The sequence below is a fragment of the Anser brachyrhynchus genome (assembly GCF_964034855.1).
Source record: "Anser brachyrhynchus genome assembly, chromosome: 11".
NCBI classification, from domain to species: domain Eukaryota; kingdom Metazoa; phylum Chordata; class Aves; order Anseriformes; family Anatidae; genus Anser; species Anser brachyrhynchus.
The window spans coordinates 19,371,564-19,398,965 of NC_137706.1; the positions used below are offsets into that span (position 1 = coordinate 19,371,564).

The following is a 27,402-nucleotide window of genomic DNA, read 5'->3' on the forward strand; positions in this document are numbered from 1 at the left end:
CTCTCCTCCCATATTGGCTTGGAAACAGAATTTAACCACCCGCAGCCTCAAAGTGAAGGCGCTGAACTGAACCACCCTGAGGTAACGGGCGGCACCGGCTGAAGGAGCGATCGTGCAGCACCCCGACTGAAACGTCGGTAGCAGGATTCGCCCCTTGGAGTCATCCCAAAACTTCCTATTTCAAATAAAAATAAATAAATACAAATAAATAAAAAGCAAGGATTTAAGAAACGCTGCCTGCTGACCCAAGGCCCCCTTCCTCTCCCAGTCACGACGAAGCGAATCGTTACCGGCCGGCCGGCCACTCCGCTTTTCGGTGCGCGTGGAGAAGAGCCTTTCTTACATTTTATTTTCCTTTAAACGCCGCTTGAAACGGGCGCTTCGCGGCGGCGTGGCCTCGGCACTCGGCCCGCCCGTCAGGCGGCGGGGCCCCGGCACTCGGCCCGCCCGGGAGGCGGCGGCGGCGGCGGTAGAGGGCGGCGAGGGGGCCGCGGGGCCGCGGCATGGGGGATGAGGTGGCCTCCGAGGCCGACACCCGTGAGTGGGGCCCCGGCGGGGCGGAGGCGGCAGCGCCGTGAGGGGAGGGGGGATCGGAGGCGGCAGCGGCGACACCGGCCTCCCCGGGCCCGCTGCCGCCCTCCGGGGGGCCGGCTGAGGTGGGAGGGGGGCTCACGGGGGTCCCTGCGGGTGCCCCTCACGGACCTGCCGCCCCCCGTCCCGGCGATGGTTTTAGGAACAAATTTAAGTCCAGCTCGAATTCCCCTCTGATATCCCCCCCCCCCCGCCTCCCGGGAATGATATAAAGATTAATAAAATGTGCGGCGCCCTTCGGGAATAAGCTAGGTGGATGTGTAGGGATGGAGATTGCTTTTGCCCCCCCCTCAGGTGCTGCAAATAATGCCAGTGCTCCCAGTTTGGTGTCTCGACCTCCGTTCACCGGCTGTCCTGGGGTGTCTGTGTGTCCTGCAGCCTCTGCTGGAGCCCAGCAGGCAGTTTTAGCACGTTTCTGTGCATTCGTCTCTCCCCCTTTGCTGCCTTTTAAAATCTCTTACATAATGAACTGCCTGTGAACTGGTGCAATGCACCGAGGAGAGATCATTTAAACTGTTTTCGGTGTTGTTTGGGATAAATGAATTCATATTCATTACCGTAGGATGTGAACTACCCCAAAATCCAAGCTCAAAAGAGTAAGAGAAACTGCTAAATACGTACCAAAATGTTTCTTATCGGTGGGTGCATGCCGCGTTGAGGAGCGCACCTACATTTACAGGGCTGATTTCCACAGTGTGGGTGCTAAGGAGGAAGCTCAGACCGTCAAGGTGTTTCCCATATGTCGCTGAAAACAAACAAATTTCGGCTTCTACACCCTTAGCGATGAAAGGTTTGTTACCGCATCGTGGCAGGTAGATGAAAGAAGAAGTCAAGCGACGGTTCGGCTTCTCTTGGCAGGTCTGCTGGGGTTTTGTGGGCTCATAAAATACAGGAGCATGTTTCTGCCACCTGGAGAGACGTGATATTTGCTTAACTGAGACCTAGAGTTTACTCTACAGGATGGAGATAAGCACATGGAAGTAGTGTGTAGACATTGGTATTAATAATTTGCGTAAACTCCACATTTTCCCAGGTTTTCTCTCAAATGAAGTGTCCACGCAGTGTGGAAATGCAGTCCCGTTAACATACCTGACCAGCTCAGGATATGCTCAAAATGCTGTACAGAAAATCCTCTGCTTTTGCTACATAAATCAGTGTCCAAAGCTACTGCCTTCAGTGAAGTGGCAGGTCTTGAGTCTTGGTCCTGAGTGATCCTGTCTGGTATTAAGAGTTGTGTTATTTGTGTTTCTCTTGGGAGATGGCTTTTTGTTTGAAAGTAAGAGAAACCGAAGTTGGAGCATGATGTTACACCTCTGCCACCCTAGGAGTCCAAAGTAGGGATGCCTTTTTTCTGTGACCTCCAGAGAGATGTGGGGTAGTGCTATTTAGACAGAAAGTCCCTTGTTTATCCCCTGAATGTGATGGGACAGGGACAATAAAATGTTTTGATGGCTTTTTATGGCTTGTGGTTAGTCTCTAGTTGATAACATTTTCTCAGTATTAATGGAGTGTTATACCTGTATGTTTGCAGCCAGGTAGAATTAACAGAAGACGTTCACAAGTGGATTATGCATCAGATAATGCTAAGGCAGAGGCTTATCCTTATCTAGATCAGCAGTGAAGCAAGTGGAATTACTCGTATTTACACAGCTGAGAACCTGCCTGGCATCATTTGCCTTTCAGCATCCACAGACTTCATCCATACAGATGAACTATCTGAGCAAAACTGTCCCTGCCTAGGCCAGCTCTTCGCATCTGCTGAGTCTTCTGGGGGTTGGTTTTTGGTTAGGGCAGGCAGCCTGGTTGCTCCTGCAATCATCGGGCTGTGGGAACCTGTGGAGAGCAGAGCTGCTTGAGGCTTGTTTTGCCTGAGCGTAAGCAGAACAAATTTGCTGATGCTCTGCGTTTGCAGTGTGAATTTGGATTTGGTATTCAGTGCAGTACTCGTAGCTGTTCACCTATGAGGACCTTTTCACAGACAGGGACTCCTTTTGTGTTACAGAGCAAAGGACAAGGGACAGTTGTGCTCACAGAGGTTGACAATCCTGTAATGAATCAAGAAGTGCTTATAAAGGCAAGGTTTGAAAGTGAGGATGAGGTGTGTGTGGCAGCACAAAAGGGTGTGATTGAAGAGTCATGTATAGACTTACGTTTGGCTTAAAACCTGCACAGGTTTGGTTGACGCATGCATGTATTCTTCACCGGGGAGAAAACAAATGAAGGTTGCATTGATTCCCCGCTGCACTCAAACTGCAGCCTGAGATCTGGAGAAGAATAGAAGGGAGCAGAGTATCTGTGCCAGCTCTCCAGCGGGATGTGACAGGCTGAGGGTCCTACTCAATCCCTTCTCTAAAGAATTCCCCAAAAGCGTTAGGGCAGAGACGGAGTCCAACAAAGACTGGCTTCAGCCTTGCCAAAAACCTTGAGAGCCTCCCTGTCAGGCCGCAGCAGGCCCAGAATTGCGTTGCTCTCATTTCTTGGCAGCAAGGTTTGTTCGATCAAGGAGAAGATTGCTGAGGCAAGGCCCAGCATGGAGAGTAAACACCCTTAAATTGTGCCTAGCTGTGCAGGACAAATACTGCCCTTTGTGTAAATTATGTGCAAGAGCTGCCACAGCCTATTAAGAGATGCAACACTGATCACAGCCAGACTAGAGGTTGTGTGCTGCTCGGCTGATTCGGCTCGCAAGGCAGCAGGACCACACGTAGGGGCGTCTTTGTAGAGCAGCAGGGTGTAAATGGAGGGATGAAGGGAAGGGTCCGTGCCTTCTGCTTGAGTCCTCACACCAGCTCTGGGCCTTGGCGGATGACAGCCCTAAAGGATCAAAAGGTTTGGGGGCTGGAACAAATCCGTGCAAAAAGGAGACGCTGAATTAGAAGAGAAACTGGTAGAAGGGGAAGAGCGCTGATGTGGCACAGGGGTGCTCAGGGAAGGGGAGACAGTGGGAGAAGACGAATCCAGCAAGCATTAATAGGGCTGAGTTTCTTGCTGGAAGAATATTTCTGAAGTCTTCCTTCCTTGAAGCCACTGGGGCCGGTGAGCTGAAGGGGAGGTTTGTTGGGGCATGCTGCTCCGTGCCTGCTCTGTTTCAGTGCCAGCTCTTCTGTCTCTGCTGCAGTGCTCCATTCAGAGAAGGAGTTCCACGATGCAGCGAAGCGCAATGACACGGCCAGGATGGAGGAGCTCATCAAGAGAGGGGTCGACGTCAAAGCCAAAACCAATGTGAGTCCTAGGTTTTCCCGCCTCCAAGCTGCAGGAAGCGCTGAGGGTGTATTTCAGAACTGCAGCTCCAAAACACTGCCCTCCTCATTAGCTGCTCAATCAGCCAAAGCTTTAAAATACACTTCCCAGTGCCAAATAGGGCCTGTGGCAACTGGGCAGTTTCACAAGGCTCTGAAACTCAGAGCTTTGGCATCTGGGCCAGACTGGGAAGTTGGGAGCACTGGGGAAGGATAATAATTTATGGTTCCCGCTGGAACCAGTGTGCCAGATACACGTGGCTGCAGCGACTGGCTTCGATTTGTCTGTCTCTGCATGCTGAGGCTGTGGGACTGATTAGTTCCTGGTGCAGGTCTCCCAGTGTTGATCAGTAGGTCCCTGGAAATATGGGTTTGCACCAATCCATCCATCCGTGGGCGATGACACTTCACACTCCTGTGCTGTCACTGCAGTCCCTAACTGCAGTTTCTGAGTAGAAGGTGACTAGCAGAGGTCACTGCCTGATAGCGGAGCCAGAAGAGAGAGGGCTGTGACCAAAGAAAACCCTGTATAGCGCGGGGAATTCTGGCTCCCTGGATGGCAGAGTTGGGTTTTCAGGGAGGATGGTGGACACACACGCATCGTGCACACATCAGCCGTGCCTCCCTCCTTCCTTCTCTTCCAGACAGACCGAACTGCCCTGCACTGGGCAGCGGGAGCAGGGAACGTGAACGCTGTGCGACTGCTCCTGGACCACGACGTGCCGGTGGATGACGAAGACAGTGTACGAAGGCGAACCTCCCTTGCCGGTTCTGCAAATGTGTTCTGTGCTGGGGGAGTGCTGAGGACTGGGTGCTGGGTTACGGGTTGCGCCTTAGTCCTGAGTGGGTGGCACAAGGCACCGCGGTACTCGGGAAGTTGCGGCCTCCCTGCGGAGAAGGTGCAGTGACTTTTTGGAGCGAGCCTGGTTTTAGGGTGCCTCTGTGCGTTGTCTGTTGGCCTTTTCCCTGCCTGCACAGTGACCGGGAAATAGTCAAGGAGAATGTGAGGCTTTATGTGTAGCACAGGCGTGCTTGGCTTCTTCTGGTCGTGTTGGTGAGGCTTGTAGGAAGACCACGACAGCCTGCAAGTTCTCTCTTGCCTGAAACCATTGACTAGGAAGTGGCAATTAAGAGGCAGGTCTCTGCTGCTGAGACCATCGTTGGCAGAAATAATAGTAATTGGAGAAACGGGGGGCTAAAAAAAGAGAGAGAAATAAAGATATTTGGGAAGCTTCATGAGCAGCTTCCCTCCAGGGTGAGGATGGCGGTGGTCTGCAGTTTAATTGTCAGTATTTCTCTTTTTCTCTTCTGCCCAGTTTGGAATGAATGCCCTTCTCCTGTCTGCCTGGTTCGGCCACCTCCGCGTCCTGCATATCCTCGTCAATGCTGGGGCAAAGATTAACTGTGTCAATAAGGTGAGACAGTCCCTGTACCTGGGTTCATCATGCAGAGCCAGAGAGAGGTTTACCTATTAGCTAAAGTAATCGTGTGTGACAGCATCTGCTGTGGGGGCTGCCATTTGCACTTCTGCCTGTAGGGTGACCTTGGGCGAGGTCATCTTCACCTCCAAGCCTAGACTTATTCCTGAAACAGTTGTAATAATTGTAGCTACAGGGATGTACAAGGCTTCCTCAGCTCACATTTCCGCAGTGCTGCCATGGAAGGTGTTAGAGAACCGGTAAATATGTTTAGGAAATCAGCAGTCCATGCATTTTAAAATAAACCTTGGTTGAGAAAAGGAGCATTAATTCAGACATAACGTACTGTCTGCAGCACAAACTAGTTTAGCCCTGGAGGTGCAGGGAGACATCACATGGATCTTTGCTAACCAGAAGCTGCTGTTAGAAGAGCCTGTCCTGCAGCCTTTGACTTGCTAAACAAACTGACCTTTATCTCCTCTCCAGAACGGCAGGAGCCTCCTGCACTGTGCAGCTCAGAGGGGACACGTCCGGGTGATGGAGTTCATCATGGAGGACCTGGAGGACGTGCATGTGGATAAGACAGACAAGGTGGGAAGGCTCTTCACTTGTTTATTTCACTAGATCTCATCTTGCTTTGCCGAGCTGAGCAGGAATGTTGCCCTTTCTTATAACCAAGGGTAACCCTCTCCCAGCATGTTCCAGCATTGGCTGATCTGTTCCTGAAGACAATGCAGGAACACACAGGAGCTGGCACGCACTATTAGCTGCTCCCTGGCCCTCGTGGTTCCTAGAATGATCCCCATTCTGATGCTTGGGGGCTAAATGAAGCAACACAAGATCTGCCTTTCCGCAGCAGTGGTTCCGACTCACTTGGTAACTGGAGTCTCAGATACTAATTATCTTTTTTTCATCCTTGGTTGCTATTAGTAAACTTTCAATCATCCTCTGTTTATGTGAAATTAACACTGAAAAGATCTCCTTTCCAGTATTTTGTAGGAGTGCTTGGAGTTGTTAGCACCAGTGGGTATTTCTGTTCAGCTTATTTTGTTTGGTTTGCCTAAAGTAAATCAGAATGAAAGTTAACTGCAGAGTAAGAGGTAATTATTTTTGAAGTGTAGCACTTTTCCCCTCTGTGAACACTAACCATGCTGAGCAACGGGGTTATTGCCCAAGGCATTATTGTATTGCTTGCAGCAGATGATGTGATCTTGTGCTTTCTGGACTCGCTTGGACTGTATTTCTCTCTCTTTCTTTTCAAAGATGGACAAGACAGCGTTTCACCTGGCTGCAGAGTACGGGCAGCTGGAAGTGGTGGAGTTCCTGATTCACCAGGGTTGTTCTCACAATGCTAAAGACGAGGTATGAGCATAGAACCACACACAATGAAATATAAATTCCAAGGATCAGAGGATGTGAGAGTCAGGCATGGGATACCAAATGAGGCCAGTGCAAGCAGGTTGTCAGGGGTTTTACCTGGTTGTGGTATGTCAGGGCTTTTCTTCCCCATCCACCTGCACCCCATTTGCTCCTCAGTCCATGTTGGATTTCTCTCCAGGACTTTTCAGACAGATAAACAGCCAGCCAGGTGGGCCATGCTTGGATTTAAGGTAGCTGGGTTTCTTGCCTCCCTGCTGCTCCTATTACGGGACTGTTTCAGACTGTTACTACTGGTGACAACCTCCTCTTCAGTCACCCTGGGTGCACTCTGTGCAAAACTGTGTTGTATGAACACTCAGTCCAGTGATACACATCTATGTATGAAATATATATATTTATATATATGTAAGAAGTGGTGTTTGCTTTCAGGAAAAGAATACAGCATTGCATTTAGCTGCTAAAAATGGACATCTCTCAGTGCTGCAGAAGATTGTAGGTATCGGGGTGGACCTTGATGAAAAGAATTTAGTAAGTAAATTTAAACGAACTAAAAATCACATCAATATTGCTCTTTCTCTCTCTAGAAATACTCTCCTGCCATAGTCACCAGGCTAAATGATCAGTACTGAGGTTTAGAAGGTAGCTGATTTTATCTAAAATGTATGTTTGTAAATGTTGGTTACACTTGCAGAGTATCAGTGAAAAGCAACATCCTTCTTGGACCAATATCCAATTCTAAAGCATCTCGTTTTCTTCGTACTGTACCTGCAGACCTACCTTATCACTCTATTATCTCAGTTTTTCTCCCTGACCCTTGTACATTCAAGTGCCTAAATGGTTATTGAGTGTGTTTTAAACTAAACTTCAGTGTGCTTTATAGTATTGACTTAGCCGCTGAACATATGGTCCTTCTGTTTGAGATCTCTCTTTGATAGATCCGCTTCAAAAAATTCTGTGGCTAGAACACCGTTAATGATTTAGATAGCAAATATTGGCTTAGTAAAGCTAGTATTTATTCCACAGCACACTCCCAATTAAGTTTATCAGCAATTTTTTTTTAGTCTTATTTGGTTACAGTCCTTGCAAAGTATGTTTGATTGTCACTAAGATCTGGAAGAAAAAGGAAACTATCTACTTTGGTAACTGGTAGTATTTGTCACCCCCAGAATAGCTGCCCTCTGTATAAGAGCAGCAATAAAACCAGATTAATTCACGTGGGAATTCTGCTGGTTTCTGTTTTCTTGTAAAGAAATGAGCTCCCTCAGAAGGGAGAAGCAGTGGCTGAGAGCTAGGGGTTTCCAGTTCTGCATTTGTCCGTCTCTGAGATACTCTGGGAAAACGGTTTGTCTTCAGTGCCCATGTGAAATTATTTTTCATTTGTTAATGGGCTGAAGGGAAGAAAAGGTGTTGAACATGGTGTCTGTCTTGTGGCAATGAGCCAGCTGTTTCCAGTGGCATAAGGACAGAGCAGCCCTCTGACACGTCGGTGACAGATAATTGTGTCTGTTGTTTTCCCAACTGTCAGTTGGATATCCCCGGACCTCAGCGTTGGTATTTTAACATGTTGTGGGTTCAGAAGACGGGGTAGAGGCTTGCTGGTTCTTCTCCTTTATCTTGGCCTTGCCTACGGAAGAGCTGTGACTCCTTTTTTGCCTCTCTCATCCTGCCTTGTTCCAGGAAGGACTTACAGCTTTGCACCTGGCTGCTGAGGGTGGGCACAGTGACTGCGTGAAGCTGCTCTTGGAAGTAGGTGCCGATGTCAATGCCCAAACCCAGGTGAGCTCTGTGGAGGTGACTCCTTTTCCAGACGGTTTCTCCAGCGTGGCCACAGCACCTGCAGTGCCTGTGCAGCCGTGTGGGTGCAGCCAGCAGCTTGTGCAGCGTTAGCTTCAAGCTTTTAATCACTTAAATCTCCAGCAAGAGCCTTGTGGTCCCAGAGGCTCGTCCCACTCTGTAGATTCCTTTCCACTCCTGATGCCACCACGACAGGGCACTTGTAGAAATGTCTTAGATTTGGGAAAATCTAAATTTCCTAGCTTAGGAAAATTGTAGCTGGCAGAAATAGAGCAGGGAGTGCAGAGGAAAACCCACACAGCTTTGTATGAGGAGGTGGGTGAAGCTGCCCTGGGATCAGGGAGCTGTGGAGACGACCTCCATAAATTTGCCAGTTCTGGGGCATGGGGCTGGTGCAGGAGGGAAGCAGGGATATCTCTGGATAGTCTGTAACTGCAGCTCCTGAGAAGAAGCCCTAATGCCTGTCTCTTCTGATATGCCTTTCAGAAGAAAATGACCTGCCTTCATTATGCAGCGCTGCACGGCTATGTGGAGATAGCCAGGATCCTCTTGGATGCAGGAGCCCACATAGATGCTGTGAACCATGTAAGTCCCACTCCTTGCTCTCATCACTTACTAATAGGCAAAGCCAGTTTGTGGAGTTTTACAAGAGCACAAACCAACTCTGCGAGGACCGGTGCTGCTGTGGGGTCTGTGCTTATGGGGAAATATCCCAAGTTCCCCCTGAGTCCAGGCGTGCAGCTGTCTTACTGTGGACAGTGCAGGCACAGCACAGTCTTTTTGATGCCATGAGGTGAGCTCTTCCTAAGCACGGGGTCTTCTTTCCACAGCAAAACGCGTCAGCGACCCACATTGCAGTGCTGCAGAACTTCCCAGCAGTGGTGAAACTCTTCATCGGTGCGGAGTGTGACCTTGACATTCCAGATAATGTAAGCCTGCAGCTCCTCCTCTTTTGTCTTTGAAACGTGAATCCATTTTGTGGAGGATTTGATCACCTTGGGGACAGGATTAAAGAGGAGTGCTTTAAAATGGGGAGAAGCTGGGAGCACAGCTGAGGAAATATGAAGCCTGTGAAATGATTCTGAGTGTTGCAGTGAGGTCATCGCTTGATAGCGCTCAACACACGGGCTGTGCCATGTCCCTGGGACCTGTGTACAGAGACATTGCATAGTCAGACTCTCTCCTCCCTGCTGGAGCCAGATGGGAGAAATTTCAGGCCAAAAGATACTCCGCAAAATGTTTGGGGGACTGAGAATGGGAAGCAAGCCCTGGAGGTAGCTGGTTGTCTTGCCAGATTATAATTCTGTGAATGAGGGGCTTTGTTAACAAATTTGTAGCTTGTTTGTAATGTTTTGGTTAATATTCTTTTTTTTTGTGGTGATGTTCACTCTTCATGCCACCATAAAATTGCCACATATTGTGTTTGATTTTAATTTTTTCCATGAAATAATCCCAAAGAGCATACAGATTACAACGCATCCAAATTAAACAGGCTCTGTGTCCCCAGAACAAAGAATTGGCACAGATCCTTTCTTCCCCTTGGCCAAGCTATCTGCCTACAGAAAACGTTTAAATAACAAGAAATAATACATTCCTGTAAGTGACCTCAGGGATCTTTATGGAACCGAAGAGTTTCCTTCTTCAGACTGAAGTGTTATCAGAGAGGCCTCTCAGTGCTGGTGCTAGTGCAGGGACAAACCAGTTCTGCTCAGCCCGAGGAACCCAGCTCCACTTCAACGTTGGAGTGTGTTTGGCCCTCAGCTGAAAAAGGGAGGGAGGGGAATGAGGACAGAGCTGACTGTGTTCTTCCAAAGCTTCCTTCTGGTGTTGTTCTGTCCTATCCTTCCAGCCTCACACTTGTCCCCTCTGAAATTTAGTCCTTTCACCCTCCTTCTGCAGAGGCAGCAGACTTCGCTCCACATCGCTGCAGAGCACAGCAGGCAGGACATTGCCGAGATGATTCTCATTGCAGGAGTCAATCTGAAGCTGACAGACAAGGTAATTGTCTCTGTGGGTTGAACAGATTCCACAGGGGTATGGAGGGAAAATAGGGATGGTCTTTACCATTGTTTTTCCTAATTTTCAAGAAAGGCTAGTGATAATGTTAAAATCTGGGAATTTCCATGTCTTGAAACACTACAGAGTAGGTTATTTTGATGTGTTTTCCAGTAAGGAGGTGACTGGTTCTTAGGAAGACAGAAAACAGTTCACGCAACGAGCAAACTTTTTTCCCAAAGTTGCTCCAGTTCCTGCAACTTCTGCTTTTGCTATTGTGTACAATAATATCAAAGCTATTATGGAGTAATGATAAATAATATACCTCAGGGATCACAGTGCACGTTTTAATAGGTAAAAAGCATCTGGATAGTATAGATCTGGCACCAGTGTCCAGGGTTTCTGTCCCTGAAATAAGAAAAAGGAACTCTAGAGGAATCACGCGTGCTGTGTGCAGCCCGAAAGCCCCATATGTGCCTGGAAAATGTTGAAGTGGGCTTGGGCAGACATTAACGTAGTGTCTGCCATTTGCACCTGGGTTAAAGCACATGCAGACTCAAATATTAATACATATCCATCAGTTCATCCAAAATTGTGTTCATGTAAGGAGTGTAGTTACATTTTCACGGTCCCATCAGCTTCTCCTAGGAGACCATTTCTAATCATGCATATGTGGATCCTATAAAGTTAATGAGGCTGCATAAATCACTTCAGCTTCACGTGTCAGCATAACTGCTGTGCAAAAGGCTATAAAAGGCCTTGGATTGCAGCGCTGCGCTGGTCCTTTTAAGATCCCACGTTCCTGGGTGCCTAAAAGCACACTGCAATCCCCCTGTGGGTTACAGGATGCGTTCCCAGCCACTGCTGCCAATCTGACAGCCCCCCCATGGCAGCAGAGGAGATGCTGCAGAGCCTGGAAAATGACTGTGTCCTGCACACAGCAGCTTGAAGCTAACTCACATCTGAGACAGTGTTTGCAGGTGGAGAATAGAGGTCCTTCGTTGCAGCTAGGTACATTGCTCAATGGGCTGTGCTGCCTGCTGTTAAAGACTGCCAGGCGGGCATGGAGATTGAACCTCCTGAGTGTGCAAGGTCTCTTCCAGCTCATCTTTCCCCTTCTAATTGCAGCAAGGAAAAACATCTTTGGATGTCGCTGCCCGAGGCAATCACATCAACGTGGCAGACATGATTATCAAAGCCGATCGGTTTTACAAATGGGAAAAGGTGAGCAGTGTATACCACCATCTCCTTTGTTTACAGGGTAGATGTAGCTTGTCCTCTCCACTGAGATTCCACATTACCAGCTGCAAAAGGACATCCTGTGACAGCCTGACCTCAACTTTCATTTTAGATAAACAAAAGCCCTCATCCTGTCAACTGCAGCTATTTAAGACTTTCCTTATTTTTTCAAAAAAGCCTCTGCTGTTCAAAGCCTCAGGCTGTGCTGAAGGGAACAGGGATTTTCAAAGATTCTTTGGCAGTTGTTCCAAAAGCCCTGTAGAAGAGGGTGTGGCATCATTATTTCTTTTTCCCAGGAGGAGAAACTGAAGCACTGAGCAGGGAAATGCTTGGTCTGAGGTCACCAAGCGTGACCTTGGGAGTTTCAGCAGTGGCAGGGAGGCAGTTCACCTCTTATCTCTTGCGAGCTGAGTGATCACTTCTTGTTGGAGTCAACCAACTTCCTTCTCAAACTTCCCCCCACCTGGGGCTGTTCCTCCTGTGTTTCCCTGTGTGGCGCAGCAGCATCTCCGGCATGTAGGGTGCAGCTGCTCATCTGCCTTAACCCCCTAACTGAAACCCTACCTACTCCAAGCCTGTGTCCAACACTGTCTGAGCAGAGGGCACAACACAAGCACAGCCAAACACCTCATTCCTTGTGTTTATAGGACTTTGTGCATCCTCCAATACCAGGAAGGACAATACTCTAGAGGGGAAGGAAAGGAAGGTGGCACAGGCCCAGCCTCAGAAGTAATGCTGTATATCAGGGCCTTGCACGGGTTTCCCAGACAGCCCTAGGCAAAGCCATTTAGCCTGTCTGCAGTCTGGCATGTAAAGGAGGTGAGCGTGTGCCTGCCTTCCAGTTGGAGCAGGGAAGTTTAATTAAATGATTCTGCATACAAGTCCCTGATAAAAGGCACTGTAGAAATGCAAATTGTGATTCGAATGGGCTTCCACAGCAAAGCTGCTATTAACAGATTTGTTAACACACATGATTAGAGTGAAAAAGACAATAGAAGAAATGTTTCACACCAGAATGAACTCACAGCGACCTGCAGAGCTGAGGATGTGGGAGACAGCAGAATGACAGGTACACAGGAGGTCTCATTAATACCAGGAGGGCATGTGCAGGGTGCAGGTCTCAGTCCAGGAAGCACGATGGGCTGATTATCAGTAACGCTAACACAACAGAGCATTGCTGTCCCAGCTGCACTGAGATCGTCAGCCAAGGAAACAAGGCAGACCTACTGCAGATTAACATGAGAACGAGATGCAGTTTATCTCCTCGCTGCCAGCAGGAAAACTCAATTACAGCCTAAAAGCAGCAGGACACTGCAAGTTGAATCTTCTCACACAAAAGACCGTGATAAGAATTCTGCAATATCTCACACTGAAACTCCTGTTCTGGCTTTGCAGGACAACCTGAACAGTGACTCTGACTCCTGGGTGGCAAAGCACTTGACCTTTAAGCAAGACCACAGGGTGGAAACACAGCACATTCGCTCAGTAATGTGGAGATTAGCTACTAAATACCTCAAACCTGGTGAATGGAAGAAGCTGGCACATTTCTGGAAATTCACTGATGCACACATTAGAGCCATTGAGCAGCAATGGACAGGTATAAAACATTACCCAGATATTTTCCATACTTCACTTGGACAGCGTTTCTAGGACATAAGCCTGCAGTACTAGCAAAACATGAAGAAAACCACCTTGCTGTTATCTTTTTTCCTTTAGGGAGCTGAACCAAGGCAGCAGCAGAATCCCCTTTAGAATTTCATGGATACTTCAGCAGGTTCAGAGTTTTGGAAACAGATCGCTGCTGGTGATCTGTCGGTCACCACAGGGAATCCTGTAGTTTGCACAATGCAAGCAAGGAACTATGCTCTGAAGGTGGAAATTCTGTATTGACATAAAAGGCTGTCTGACAAGCCCAAATTCATCCATTTCCCGCTCCATCAAGTTTAATATTAATCTACCAATCAGACCACAACCAGGAATTAAGACAGAATGTACTTCAGAGCTTCATGGTAAAATCCAAAGCGTAGGGGTGCCCAAACTCAGCAACTCAGAAATCATCTCTAGAACTATGGGCTGTGAAGTGCAGGATTTAATTTGTGGCTTCATCTTGCCAGGTACTAAGAGCTACAGAGAGCATGGCCACAGGATGTTACTTATCTGGCTTCACGGTGTGATCACAGCAGGAGAAAATCCAATCAAGGGATTGTATGAAGGTCTTGTGGGCATTGGAAGAAGAGATTTGGCTGGTAATGCTTTTGTCTTCCTTTGAATAGTACACACTAAGCACTAGCTGAATCCTGTTGTTCTACAACATACAGAAAAAAACTTCAGTGAACCCCATTCACATGAGCTCCAAGGTACTCTGCCCTGTCCCACCCCCTTACTACCACTCCATACATCATTTATCTTCCCTTTTTTTTTTTTGGTAAATTAACACATCCTTCCACAGCTTTATGCCTTCGGTGCAGCAGGATGCTTACTCAGAGCGAATAACCAGTAAACAGATCAAAGCGTTATCCTTTAGTAAACCTACAGCACCACTGAATGGTGTTACAAGATATAACAAGATGTAAGATTTTTATATATATATATAAATAAACAAGATGTGTAAGATATACCCCACCCCTTAAAACTGAGAATGTTCTCTCCTCTTTTACAGAAAGCATTCGGAAAAAAGCAAATGCGGACTCTGCTTCTCCACGGAAGTGCACAGCCATGTAAAACTGAAGGGTACTAGTGGTTCCTGAACTGATGTGTCATCGGGTGTCTTAAGAGCTACAAGAGAAACACTTGCTCTGTTACTTACCAGAAGGCAGCTGTAACTTAAGGGCTTCTTGTCATAAAAAGCTGGTGTCATTGCTGCTTCCTTCTTGGTCTGAAACCACAAGGATATCAGCAAACAGTAGCAGTCTAAAATGCCTCTTTAAAAAGAAGTGAGATTTTATTGGCTCTTTATGTTCCGATACTGTAATAAGAGCTAAGTCTCACTTGCCATAATGTGACTGAGTATCAGGATATACTACAAGATTTGATTGTAACTTGTTTGCAGTGTATTTTTGTATATGAATTTTTAACTGTCAATTTTATAAGCTTTTGTTTACGGGAATGTTCTTCACATACCTTTTTTTGCCTTTTTTTTTTTTGTCTAGCACGTGTATCTTAGGTTTTTTTTTTTAAACTTTCCTCTTAGCTTGGAAGTTGGATCAGAAAAGTCAAGGCAACTATTTGATCCTTAAGGACTGTGATCTTTAAAGAGAAGAACATTAATGTATATCACTGTAATATTTATAAATCAAGTGAGTGATTTCTTTAATCCCTAGGTTACCACTTGAAAATCTCCTTTACCTTAGAACATAGATAGCTCCACTCATCTAAGAGTGAGAGATAGAAGAGCGAACTTGTTAAGACTACCAGAAGGCTGATACTCTTGTCCACAGCACCGCAGCGTGGCTTTTACTGTTTCAACTCAAAGAAGTTATCATCGATTATTTTACACAGCCTATGATAAGGACATACAATTTTCATAAACACCAATTTGTCTTTTAAGTTTTTGTATTTTTAGTGTTTCAAGGGAAAAACATCATCTGTATTTCAATAAATCAAAATTCTAATGTTAAATTTGCACATTGTGTCTTAGTCTTTATTAAAAATATTGACTAATTCTTACTCAAAGCTAACCCAGTGCAACCTTATAACTAAAACTGTTCAATACAAGAGGCAAATTCAAACAGAAGGTACCTTTAAAAGTGTTTTTTTTTTTTTTTTAAAAAGTATCTGTGGAGGCAAACCAGGACTGTAGTAAGCTACACCACTGTTCTCTTGTAGTCAAAAGAAGAGGCACTTGCTGAACTTGAAGTTTTATTGAAAACCATTTTTAAACAGCTAGCAAGAAAGTTAAAAATTTATTTCAAATAGAAATAAACTAACTTGCAACACAACATATAAAGCAAATAAGTGATGGCAACATTGGCACTTTAACATCTTTTAAACCAAATACTCAACAAAAATATGTCAGCTTATAAGTACACAACCTGCATGTGGCAATATATACAATTGAGTGAAAATATAAAAAGAAATACTGTTCTGTTCAAGAACATGACAGTGAAGACTTTGGTAGCAAAAATGTCTTTGTTTTTAAAACTGCAGCCTTCAGAGATACTTTCTTGAATTCAAAGACTTAAAATTAAACAGATGTTCCATTACATTGTTGAAGGTTTGTTGTCCGCGGGTAACTCACTGACTATTGATCCTGTTGGAATCACACAGTGATAATCGGCTAACACAAGAAAAAAGGCAGAGTGGGAACAGATGATTGTACACAGGAAGACCACCAAACCTGATTCCTCATTTTCACTGGCAGTCAGAAACCTACTCTTCTTCTTGCTCGCTGCTGTTATGAAGACTGATCTTTTGGACTTCCAGTTCTTCTGCGCTGACCATTGAGGGATCGATGGCTGCATACCGGGTACCACGAAACTGCAGTAAGTGGATCTGTAAGACACAGAAAATAACACTGAAACCGGTGTAGAAGCACAACTGTGGTAAGAGAAACATTCCTTCTGAGTAACTTTTCTGTGAGAATGTAATCAGGGACTGGAGTACAAGAGTTCAGACAGAGGATAAAGGAAATAGGCAGCAGCCAAGCCCCCAAAGCCAGCCCTTGATGAATGTGGCTGCTCTCAGCATCAGCGATCTGGGAGATAAGAGTGAACAGAGCTCAGGCAGGTTAAGAAATAAAAGCAAGCACAGAAAAGTTTCCTACTGCTGTTCCAGCTATACATGCTGGTAAACTGGGTTTGAATGCAGGCACTTACTTGAATATATAGGTTGACCTCAGCACTCCTGCAGAGATATGGGAAATTGCCTCCTGTTTTGAGATGAGCTCTTCTGGCATTAGGATAAAGCTTATACATTTCTTCTTTTGCTTCAGTCGAAAGTGCGCTCTGGTCAAACACCTACGTAACAAGTCACAACAGTTAATTCCGAATCTAGTCAGATTTTGCTCATTCCATCAGACTGGATATACCCTGCTCCTAGAAGGAACCGTCAACTTATCCAGGATAGTTTTAATGAAACAGAAAACAAGCAAACAAGTTAGGCACTAACAACTAGAAAGCTAACACTGATATGTAAACATGGCTGTGTTATTGCACAGAACATCCAATAACTTAACACAAACATCACTGTTGTCCAGTCAGCAGCAGGTTTACCTAAGTACATAATTAGATGCTGCAAATATTTATTAAGTTGCTAACACAATAACCACGCCCCACCTTCCAAGAGGAGGAAACAGCATTAAAGAAAAGATTAAACTGAGATAAACTTACATCCATAATAGTTACAGGGACATCTCGAATTTTATGAGGTTCTACGTAGGAGTTCTGGCAGTTGAGGGTAAGTCTTGAAGCAAGCTCACTCTGGCCCAGACTCTCCAGCTTTCAGAAGAGATAAATATTGGTTAACAAGGTACTTCAGTGCAGGAAGTTAATGCAACAGTAATACCAGAGCCAAAGAGAAGTCAGCTCCTTAGTTCTAAGGGAAACAGGACTGCTCTTCAGGTGGAAGTTATAGTTACAATTTAATATCTTGCTGCCTGAGACAAATGCTTAAAACATGTTTAGTTAGTTGCTCCTGCCTCCACAACATAGCCTACAGATATATCCCAGCACATTTTCCCTTTTCCATCTGTTTCTTAAACTCCTCTCTTCCAATCTACACAAACAGGACGGTAAGGGAGACGGTGACACTGCCAGTTAAATTGCAAGGCTGTGACAGCCAACGCCTGCTAAGGATCCGTCCCTGACTGCTCACTTCTGGGTAAGTGACAGAAGCAGCAGCAATCTGTACAACCTCCACTGTCTGCTAAGCGAATCTTTCCGAGATCGACACCACAGCCATTGAAGTACGCAGACACCTACCCTGTCCACCATGAAATCAATCCCATCAGCCATTTCAGGATCTACGGGACCAGAGGCAAAATTCCCAAGGACAATTTTTTTCAGCATAAAAGCAGGCATCAGCCAAAAGCTAAAACAGAAAAAAGATGCAATCTTCAAGCACCCAAGACTCCAGAATTAAGATGCTTTGTTGTAAGCGCTCCCTCTCCTTGCACAGACTTTGTGCTTGAATTTCAAATGAAATTGTAAAGAAGCTTTGAGAGCACAGAGATGGAAAACCTTGCAGCTAGGTGCTTGAAATGCTCTGGAAAGCTGCTAATCTTGCACTGGAAGACTGTATTTTAAACATGGCGAATAATATTTTCGTTACTCTAAAGGTTTTTGCTAGAGATCAGGCAGATTTTTTTTAATCTGACCACATGTTCTCAAATGATCACAGGAAAGATACATACAAGACTTATCTGTCAAATTCCACACTCCCAATTGTGAAAATTTCTACTTCTTTTGTGGTGTGACTTTAAAAGTCGCACTATTCCACCCCTCACTTCTCTTGCCACTAGCCATGCAGGCTGGAAACAGGTCAGAAACATGTCCAACCAGATCAGCGTGACGTTTCATCACAAAAAGCATTAATGCCACCAATCTCATTGCCTCAGTCTTCCTTACCTGTTTGCTGTCCACGTCTGGTTGAAGATGGAAGTGTCACTAAAGGAATTGCACAGGATCAGGGAGTGAACTCTGGGAGATTTGTGTGTGTACTCTGCAAATTTTTGAGCCAAAAAGCCTCCCAGAGAAGCTCCAAAAAGGTGAACCTAATTCAATTAGAAAAACAAAAACAAATGTTACATTTGTGAAAAATGACCCTTAAGCATGTTATTTTGTCACGAAAAATAAGTCATTCAAGTTTTATTTTTCCTCACAACTAATTTTTTAAAGGAAAAAAAACCTCTTCTATATAGGTTCTGTAATTTATAGGATATGATAAACACTGAAAAAAGGAAGTGTTTCCAGACCACAGCTCAAATTTCTGTGCGCTTATCACGCTTAAGTAAAAAGTGAACATTTCACTTTGTCTTCAGTAGTTCTTCCAATCCAAGGTATTTTATTGGGGTATTCTGTACAACATGAGTTATGAAAGATAACTTAAACGGGGTCTCATGAAAAACTGAAGTTAAGCAATACAGTTTAATAGGCCTACAACAGAAGTGAATATAGACAAAATTTTCAAGGGTGTTGACCTTTAAAAATAAACTAGTTTGAAAAGCAAACTTGCCCCACAGCCTATTTATAGGCTGGTTTCGCATCATATGCTATACATTTGCTCTTAAATGAGACTTTTGAACGTTAGGTTTTTATGGCAACTACACATCCATTTCTCCGTCTCCAGGCACTCACTTTATCCAGCTGAAGGTGGTCTAACAGTTTTCTGAATCCATCACAGAACTCAAGGTGATCCCAGTACACTGGATACTGCAACTAAAACAGCACAAAGTCAGAACAAGCCCGTCTCCGGTCAGTATCCATCAGCTGTCTGCTTGAAACTTGCACCAATTCTCACATTAAAGGTTTGAAGAGAGCAACCTGTCTTGTGCAATGAGGTTCAAGCTCCTCGGCAAGGTCCCTATGGCCAGAAGAACTACCCCTCATTCGGACAAAAACACACAACAGAAAGTTTGGCAGAGCAAGTTCAGAGGGGAAAGCACAGCTTCGCTTCATTCTGTAATCAAGGGGAAAAGGGAAAAGATACCAGAATGGTTTTTCAGTGATTTTGTGGCATGGAAAGTTGGCAGATACAGACACTGCTAATTGCTGCAGGAGATACAGCAGCAGAGACATACCACTTAGCAGAAAAAATATTGTACAAACCCATTGTTTCAGTTCAGCTTTGGAGCTGAAGAGAAGCCACAAAAGAGTGGGCTGTTGGGATTTTAAGGAGTGATTTCGCATTTGCAGCTATTCAGGCCGAGAAGCAGGTTATTAATCACCCCTAAGGCAAACACAGAAGCCCTGAACTAACCCACGCACTTGTCTCATGGCTAACAAAGATCCAGCTGGGACTCTTGTCCATGTCACACAAGGTAAAGATCAGACCGAGAATTTAGTAATGTGTATGCACAAGGCTTTGGATAAATGGTTCTGTGAACATACAGCAGATTTTAGCCTCGATCTGCACGCTACATATTCTGGACTACAACCTAGCATCATATTTTTGGGGGGGATTCTCCTGTCAAAACTAAGTTGATATTCATTATCCAACCTCCAGTTATATCAACACACAAAACTATACTGACTTCTGACAGAGGACTGCCAATACTCACAGCGATAACTCTGTAACCCCATCCAGTCAGTGCCAAAATCTGCTGGAAAAACACGTCTGCAGTTCCGCTCACGGGAGGAAGAAAGATGAGAGGGCACCGAATACTCCTGGGTCCCGCATCGTACAGCGACCAGACTTTACTGTCATCGTCGTCTACTATTATCTGGAGGGAGAGAGGAAAAAACATGAGGCTGAAAGGAGTTTCTTCAACCAACTTCCAGAGCTGCTTCTACGAAAATCTGTCACCCAGTGAATATTGTAATACTCAGGACTCTTTGGAACAAGACTCTTTTATTCCTCATTAAAATAGCTTTCTTCTCCAAGGCTATTTACTACCAACAATCACAACGCTTGCGTGGATGCAGCTGGAGGCAGAACTGTGACCAAGCACTGTCACACCAAACACTTTGTGTGCCTGGACATAAGCTGGGCGGCTAACACCACGCTGTGCCGATCCGTGGCATCTCATGGGGTGCGCCCCTCTGCAGACAACTGGAATATAACACACGTGCTGCAAGCAGTGAGCTGTGTTGGTCCGACAGCGACTGACTGCAGGTCAGAATTTACACTGGAAAAAAAAAATAAATCTCCTCCTTTCTGAGGAAGAGCGGCTATCTGCACTTTGAAACGGTTTGGAAAGGTACGTCTTGATCTGGAAACGCGCACAGATAAGTCATGGGAACAGCAAGGCCGTGCCCCAAAGGATCAAGTTCATACATCATTCCGCAGGCAGAAAAATGCGCTTGGCAGGGGAGAGACTGTGCCACAGCCCAGCAGAGACACCCGGGAGGTCGGTTCTCAGGACCGAGCACAACAGCCGCAGGCTGGGAGAGCCAGCGCTGCTGCAGGGGCAGCTTTTTAACCACTGACACCTGCAGACACCGGGCAAAAGAATTACAGGTCTGGATCTGTGCAAGTCTACTGAATTAAGCAGCTAGCCCTGCGGATCACTGCTCTGAAACAGTTACATCCCGCTGCCGGAGACGGCCACACGACTCCGAAGCAGCTCTGCCGAGCTGACCTGGGAAGAAACGGGAGCACCTCGGGGGTGTCTGGAGCCCCTGGGACACGCAGCTGGCTGCGGCAGGTTACCCGCACACGAGCTGCTCGTACAGGGCCCGCCACACGCCAGGAGCAGCGAGACCTAGCACAATTATCGTCTGCAGAAGTACAGGAACCGGGTCAAGGTCTTCTTTTTCTAGCAATGCTGGGGCCTGCCCCATTGCTACCAAGCCTGTTTACCACCGAGCCCTTCTGTATATTTAGCGTGCCTGTTCAACCTTCCTCAGCCCTGTGAAAACGCACGGCTCGCACCACGTCGACGAGCACAAACCTCTGGGGGAAGCCTGCATCACGCAGCGGGAGTTCATCCCCTCCGTGCCACCAGTTCGCCACTTTGTGAACAGCGACGCATGAGCACAACTCGCTTCCCCGTCGCAGCGGTTAAGCCGCTCAGGGGCTTAGAGACCAGTCTGGCAAATCCCATTTGCTTGATTAACAAAGCCGCCTGCAATGAAGCCGGTATTTCAGGCTCTGGGAACAAGCACGAAATCACATGATACTGTTGTTTTGTAGTCTTCCCAAAAAAAAAAAGAAAAGAATAAAGACTGCATACCAGGGCCTCCCTGACCACTGAAATAGTTTTAAAAACTTGCACAAAAGCCTTCCCGAAGCCTCCCCTAACCAGCCCTTTGCACACAACTCCAGAACTCGCAGTCCTCAGCTGTTATTCTCTGGTAACTTTGGAAACACGCGAGGTTGCTGTTTGTCTTCAGGAGCGTTTCCAGAGGTGAAGCAACACCTCGCTTTGCACAGCCCCTGAAATCACAGAGTTGGTTCACGTCACGGGAACTGAGGCTCAGAGGCAACGTTTCTTTCCTCGAGCCCAGATAACGAACCAGGAGGTTTAAACAATTGTTCTATTTGATTTCTAGCCACGTACCGGGTCGTTTAACTGCAGCACAAAAACAATGCTAAGTGCTGCGTGCACAGACAGCGGTGTGGGTAAACGCTGACTTGGTAGGACCTAGTTTTTTGGTTGTATTTCCTTGTTCAGGTCTATCAATCAAGATCACCTACAGTTTAAAAAAAAAAGAGTAAAACCTGCATTTCACTGACACGAGGGGTAAAACCTCCCTTGAGTTTAGCAGAACCAGGGTGTCCTCTGCTGATGACTTTTAGGTAGGACTTAGGTAAGACAGCAAGTGGTGGATTTTGAGGATATTCCTATATGCTGGTACAGCACCCAGCCTGATTCAACCTGAATTTGTGCTCCCCTCCTTCATTTTAGGCTCAGCACATCGGCCACAACAAGCACTTACACAGCTGCAGCTCCTGGTGGCAGCTCTGGGCGTCCTCCATGGAGGAGCCCCCAGTCCCACCGCCTTGTGGGGAAATCACGGCCTCGCCATCACTTCTCACCCCAAGGCTGCCTACCGCCCTGTAAAAATCCCCTCTTTGCCGCCCTGTGACAAAGAACCACTTCTGCATTTGAAAAAAACACCATTCATTTGAAGCAATACTCCGATTTTCCTGCAAGAAGGACTACTGGATGACCCTCAGGTTGAATGTTTATCCGAGCTGAAGCGTCATACGCCCAGGTGAGGACTCACCCTGTGGCACCTGCCTGCCTTTGGGGGCCACAAACTCAAGCTGGGGCTCAGAGGCAGAGCGGAAGACTTGACTTAAGAACATCATTTTCTGTGCTGTACTTCCCAAATCTGACGAGAGCAGGAAGGGCAATGGAGCTGTGCTGTTTGTGCTGCTTTCAGGACTAACATCTTAACCTGTTTTCAAGCAAACAGCTCTGGCTCTGCTTCCTTCAGTCCGACAGCAGCACACTGACGGGCAGCGACGATGGCTGGTCGTTCTCCGTAGTGCACGTGCTCTGCCTAAGCCTTTGGGAGGATAATGCAAGCCAACGTACTTTCCCCCTCCACCCTGAAACCAGAACTAGTTTATTCCTACCTTCTCTAAACCCCACGTTCATCACTGTGGCATCACTTGACTTTTGAGTAGGCTGAATCACTCAGAGGGGAAGGAATCCCCTAGTCTGAAGGTCAGACGAGCCCCGCCAACGGCCGCTTCGGCTCACACACGCTCTCATTTCTGAAACCCCGAGCAGTCGGCAGCAGCCGAAGGCAGCGAGCTGCAGGCACCACGCAGCCCCCACGGGAGCAGCAGCAGCGTGCACCCTTTGCAACCACATCCTCCGGTTCCTCTCGTTCGCTGCACCCCACAGAGCGTGGTCGTGGAGCACCTGCACATCCCAGCGCCGAAGCACTGCCTCCAGGCCTTGCTGCCCCAGCCAGGCACGGCCTGGGGGCGGCAGCGTGGCACAAACGGGCCCAGCAGATCCAGCACTGGCCAGGAATGGAAAGAAGATGGATAAGCAGAGCCTAGGGAGAGCAGGCAGATCTCTCTTACAGGAGACACCTAGGTGGCAAGAATGAATGAAAAGCCCTGAACAAAAAATCCTGCAATCCTTCCATAAAGGTAATTTCTAAGAGAAAACCACGTATCGCCCAGCAGAAATAATGCCAGGCACGTTTAAGCGTTGTTCCTTAGGTCTGGGGACACGATCCCTCTGGGGTGGCCCGACCACAACCGACTCGCTGCAGAAAGAGGGAGTGCTGCTCTCACCTCTGCTGCCAGCACCTTCCCGCAGCCCAAACCTTCCACACTGGGGAACTGAAGCAGCCGGCAGTCAGCTGGGCTCGGGCTGCCGCTGCCAGTTACTGAATAACCACAGCCTCGGCAAGCCTTATCTACAGGGGGACGGCAGAGAGCGAGGGCCAGGAGCTACACAGCACTGCAGGTCCCCGTGCCCTTTGCACGCACGGAGAAGCTCAAGGGCTGCACACCCCACACGCTCTCCTGCAGCTTGGTGAGAGGAAGCGGAGAAATCTGAGCGGGAGGGGAAAGTGGTCGGACAGCGCGATTAAGCAGAAGCCACCCAAAGGACAAGAAGCAGCAGCTTTGCCTTTTTCCACTGCAGCTGAGGCGTCTTCCCCCCCTCTGAGGGGCCCTGCCTGCCAAGAAGCTGCCTTCAGGTGCTCTGCTGCAGCCTGAAGCCCAGGCGCAGGAGCTGCGGAGGTGGCTCTGGCAGCAGTGCAGCGTTGAGCCAGGCCGGCTGCGCCGCTTTGCTACAGCGCAGCTCACGCAGCGGCTCCGTGAACGCGGCCCCCAGCACGGCTGGCACCAGGACGCCAGTCACCGCCGCCCCGGCTCGCCAAGCATGTGAAAATTAACAGCGTGCTTCCAGGCACTGCTGAGACACGTGGGACAACAGTTGGCTAGGCGAGCCAGGTCGGTAGCACGGCACAACTGTCCCGCATTAACCGGAGTCAGGCCACTCAGTCCTCCCCCCAAGAGCAAGAGCAGAGTGCCGCGCACGAGCCGCTTGGAGCTGAACGTACCTTTTTGAGAGGAACCGTGCTTCTGAACCAGTTATAGTCGGGAGAGACTTTAATCTCTCCCATGATGGTTAGAAAAACCTCAGTTTAGGGCAGCCTGAAAGGAAGAAAGACAATGTTTAAAACGGAGAACGCGGGTTTCCCTTCGGCACCACGCAAGGCTGTGCCACGCGCGCATGCAGTATTTGCAGGGTGAGCCTGCTCTCATCGCTTCTTACACTCCCCCGACTCGCACCAACTTCACTTATCCTCGGTTTTCATCACAAACCACGTAACCGTGCTCCCAGGAGGCTGCCCCGAACCGCTCTAATTAGGAAATGACGACGCTTTTGTAACAGAGCTCTCCCAGGCAGCGCTTGTGGAGGAAGGCACTTCTGTTGCAGGCTGCAAGCGGCTTAAAAAGCTAGAGCCTATTTTTGCTTTGAGCTTAACTTAATAAAGCATCCAAATTTATGTCTGATAGAATTCAGTCAGCAGTTTAGACTCGAGTTATTTCGTGAAGCTACTGCCTGAGCGTCGAGGCCGTGCTCTTCAGCCTGAGGACAAGCGACCCCGAGGCGCGTTGGGAACAGCAGCTGACTGAGGCTTTACACAAGTCCTGAGGTTTTAAACCTACCCAGGCAGGAGCCAACTCTTGTTGGGAGTTACGAACAACGATATCCTCGGGGCACACCGATTAACACAAGGCCAACCGATCTCAGAATCGGCTCCACACAGAAATCCACCCATTTACTCTGAAATACTCATCCGAGTCGGAACGTACGACAGCAAATAGCAAGAATTTCTCATTAATACTCCATTGAATTGTAGTAAACAACTTAAAGGACTTCTAGATTCAACTTTTTAAAGCAGCGCTTACACAACGGATGGTATCAAACAGCTCCGAAGCTTGCCGACCTCACAGCCCTGCCCTGAAAGCCACTTGCCTCAGGAGGCTGTTGGCGTGCACTCGCACCCGCTGAGCGCAACAAAACAAAGCAACTTTCGATCTCCTTACTTTAGGGGTTGCCAAACACAGATCGATAGGTTTTGTTTCTTAGGTCTCGACGAAAAAAAGGAGCTCAATGTTCTGAAAGCCATTCAAATGCATTTCGTCTTGCAGAAGAGCTGCCAGCGCGTAGGGTTTAGCTAACTTTTGGGGTTACAGCTGCATTAACAGTTATTTTCAACTTCTTCATCTTTCAGTCTTCACTTCCCAAATAGAGGAAACCTGAACTTTAGAAGAGAAAGTGCCTCCTAAGATGCACGACGGTGGGCACATCCCACGTGGAGCTCGGTGACGCACCTTTTGTGCCTAACAGGGGCTTTGGGGCTTGGAAATTCAGCTGCACAGCCCTCGTTTCAGTTTTACGTGGCTTCGCTTCAGTACCTACATCAACTATTCTGTTATTTGTCACAGTCTGGCAGCACGGTGGAGGTAAAAAATTTACCTCCGCTACAGCGGAGGCAAAAACACCTTTTGCCCCACAAACACACACTCCTGGACTACGGGGGACAGCTGGACGTTACGGAAAGGAAGCAGCGCTTCAGCCTGGTAATTCCTTTCCGTAGCCACGCATCAATTAGCTTCCAAAAAGCCGCTCAGCACAACGGGGAGCGACAACAGATCGAAGTGCCTTAAACCAGCGCGGTCTATCCCAGCGTTAAATCGGAGCACCGTCAGGAAACACAAGTCAGGGTGAGGGGAACTGCATGCGGCAAAGCCTGAGAACAGACGTGGAGACAAGGGCTGCCTGCTAGCGACCGGGGGCACTGAGTGCTCAGCACCGTCTGCCCACTGCCGTCGCCTCTCTTCCTGCCTTCCCCAGCTCTCAGGCCATCGTTAGGTTGGGGAAGGACCAGGCAGGATCCAGCTGAACTTTGCCCTGCCGCTGCACCGGGCCGGCCCCAAGCAGAACAAAAAGGCAAAACCCGGGTGCCCCGGGTCCCTGCTGCCTCGGGGGAACCCACCAGCCGCCAGGACCCGACTGGATTTCAGCTCCTTTCTCACACGGGTGCCTCAGCGGCTGCTGCTGCTGAGCTCTGCCCCTCTGAGGGGGAGAGCAAACAGCTTTTATTTGGCTACGGGAGCTTTCGCTGAAGCGGGGTTTGCTGCAGGCCGCGACCTGGCACTGAAATATTTTTTTTCCCCCTTGACACAGAATCGCGGCGGCGGGTTCGTGCCCGTGTGTCAGCACGGGCCGGGGGCTCCTCCAGCTATAAAGGAGCTGAACTACGGGCAAGAAAGGGGAAACAGGGCAGAAAAAGGCACCTCAACCCAAAATATAACTCAAAAAAAAAAACAAAAAAAACCCTAACTCACCCCAAAACGTAACCTCCCCCCCCCCCCCCCCCAGACCAGCCTCGCGACCCGTCCCCTACAACCCCGGCCAAACCAAACGTCCCGGCGGGCCCTAACGGGTAACAGCAGCCCCGTCAGGCGGGGCCGCTCCCGGCCCGGCCCAGACCCTCGCCGCCCTCCCGGGGAGCTCCCACCGGGTCAGCCCCGCTCCCCGCTCCCGGCCCCAGCGGACGGGGACCCCCCGCAGCCCCCAGCCCTTGACAGAGCCCTCACCGGCCCGGTGGGGGTGGGGGTGGCGGGAGCGGAGCCTTCCTCCCCTCCTCCTCCTCCTCCGCCTCCGCCGCCGCCGCCGAGCGCGGCCCCGCCGCCCGCCGCCACTTCCGGGTGCCGCTTCCGCGCCGGTCACGTGACGGCCGCTCGGGCGGGGCCGCCGCCATCGCTGCCGAGGCGGAAGAAGTGGAGCCGTTGCTAGGGGGACACCGCCGGGGGGGGGGGGGAGAGGGTCACGTGGCGCCATGGAGGGCCGCGGATTGGCTGATAGGCGGTGAGGGGGGAGCCGCCATTATGGGCCCTCAGGGGAGGCGGGGGCTTCGCAGGGGGCTTGCGGGGCGTTTGTGAAGCAGAACAAGCACACACTTGGTCTATAAAATAAATAAAAAAAGGCGTGACAGGCCCTGGTTAAGCTTTCCTCGTGTCTGTGCACCTCTTACTGTGACCTGTCCCTGCCGCCTAGCGGGAGCCACAGCTGCTCTGGGGGCGAAAGGCCGTGTTTGTAAGGGGAGCTCTTATTAAATACGCGTTACTCACTTCCCTTCGTCTGAGCGTGATGTAGTGCC

The 27,402-nt window shown here is 48.3% G+C and overlaps 2 protein-coding genes and 1 long non-coding RNA gene across 22 annotated transcripts in view; 1 reads left to right on the forward strand and 2 right to left on the reverse strand.

Annotated features, from left to right (window-relative positions):
- LOC308201089 overlaps nt 1–1,347 on the reverse strand; it is a 57,018-nt gene extending 55,671 nt beyond the window's left edge. For 14 of the 18 annotated variants that reach the window (XR_013956028.1, XR_013956029.1, XR_013956030.1 and 11 more), the window contains exon 1: nt 246–380. This is a non-coding gene — a long non-coding RNA (uncharacterized lncRNA). Of the gene's footprint in view, nt 1–245; nt 481–1,212 lie in introns of those variants that run through there. The other 4 variants (XR_013956033.1, XR_013956034.1, XR_013956032.1 and 1 more) reach the window with 3 other exon arrangements.
- ANKDD1A (ankyrin repeat and death domain containing 1A) lies at nt 428–15,279 on the forward strand. Of its 3 annotated transcripts, XR_013956023.1 has the most exons (16): nt 428–537; nt 3,710–3,813; nt 4,475–4,573; nt 5,147–5,245; nt 5,735–5,839; nt 6,512–6,610; nt 7,058–7,156; nt 8,306–8,404; nt 8,909–9,007; nt 9,253–9,351; nt 10,322–10,420; nt 11,546–11,641; nt 13,052–13,253; nt 13,771–14,013; nt 14,106–14,225; nt 14,316–15,279. XR_013956023.1 is itself a non-coding variant. In XM_080607827.1 (15 exons), exons 1-15 carry the CDS (start codon nt 504–506, stop codon nt 14,375–14,377), a joined length of 1,527 nt encoding a protein of 508 aa, XP_080463953.1. In that variant the 5' UTR covers nt 428–503; the 3' UTR covers nt 14,378–15,279. The 3 variants fall into 3 exon arrangements, 2 of the variants coding, with proteins under 2 accessions (XP_080463953.1, XP_080463954.1); XM_080607827.1 differs by lacking the exon at nt 14,106–14,225 and having other exon boundaries at nt 13,771–13,902; XM_080607828.1 differs by lacking the exons at nt 428–537; nt 14,106–14,225 and adding an exon at nt 1,268–1,381 and having other exon boundaries at nt 13,771–13,902.
- Nucleotides 15,280–15,501: 222 nt separating this feature from the next.
- SPG21 (SPG21 abhydrolase domain containing, maspardin) lies at nt 15,502–27,010 on the reverse strand. The gene is made up of 9 exons (XM_080607845.1): nt 26,840–27,010; nt 24,289–24,382; nt 19,872–20,033; nt 18,949–19,029; nt 18,220–18,365; nt 17,575–17,683; nt 16,984–17,091; nt 16,471–16,611; nt 15,502–16,147 (listed from the first exon to the last, which is right to left on the reverse strand). Exons 2-9 carry the CDS (start codon nt 24,349–24,351, stop codon nt 16,025–16,027), a joined length of 933 nt encoding a protein of 310 aa, XP_080463971.1. The 5' UTR covers nt 24,352–24,382; nt 26,840–27,010; the 3' UTR covers nt 15,502–16,024.
- Between the last annotated feature and the right edge of the window lie 392 nt (nt 27,011–27,402).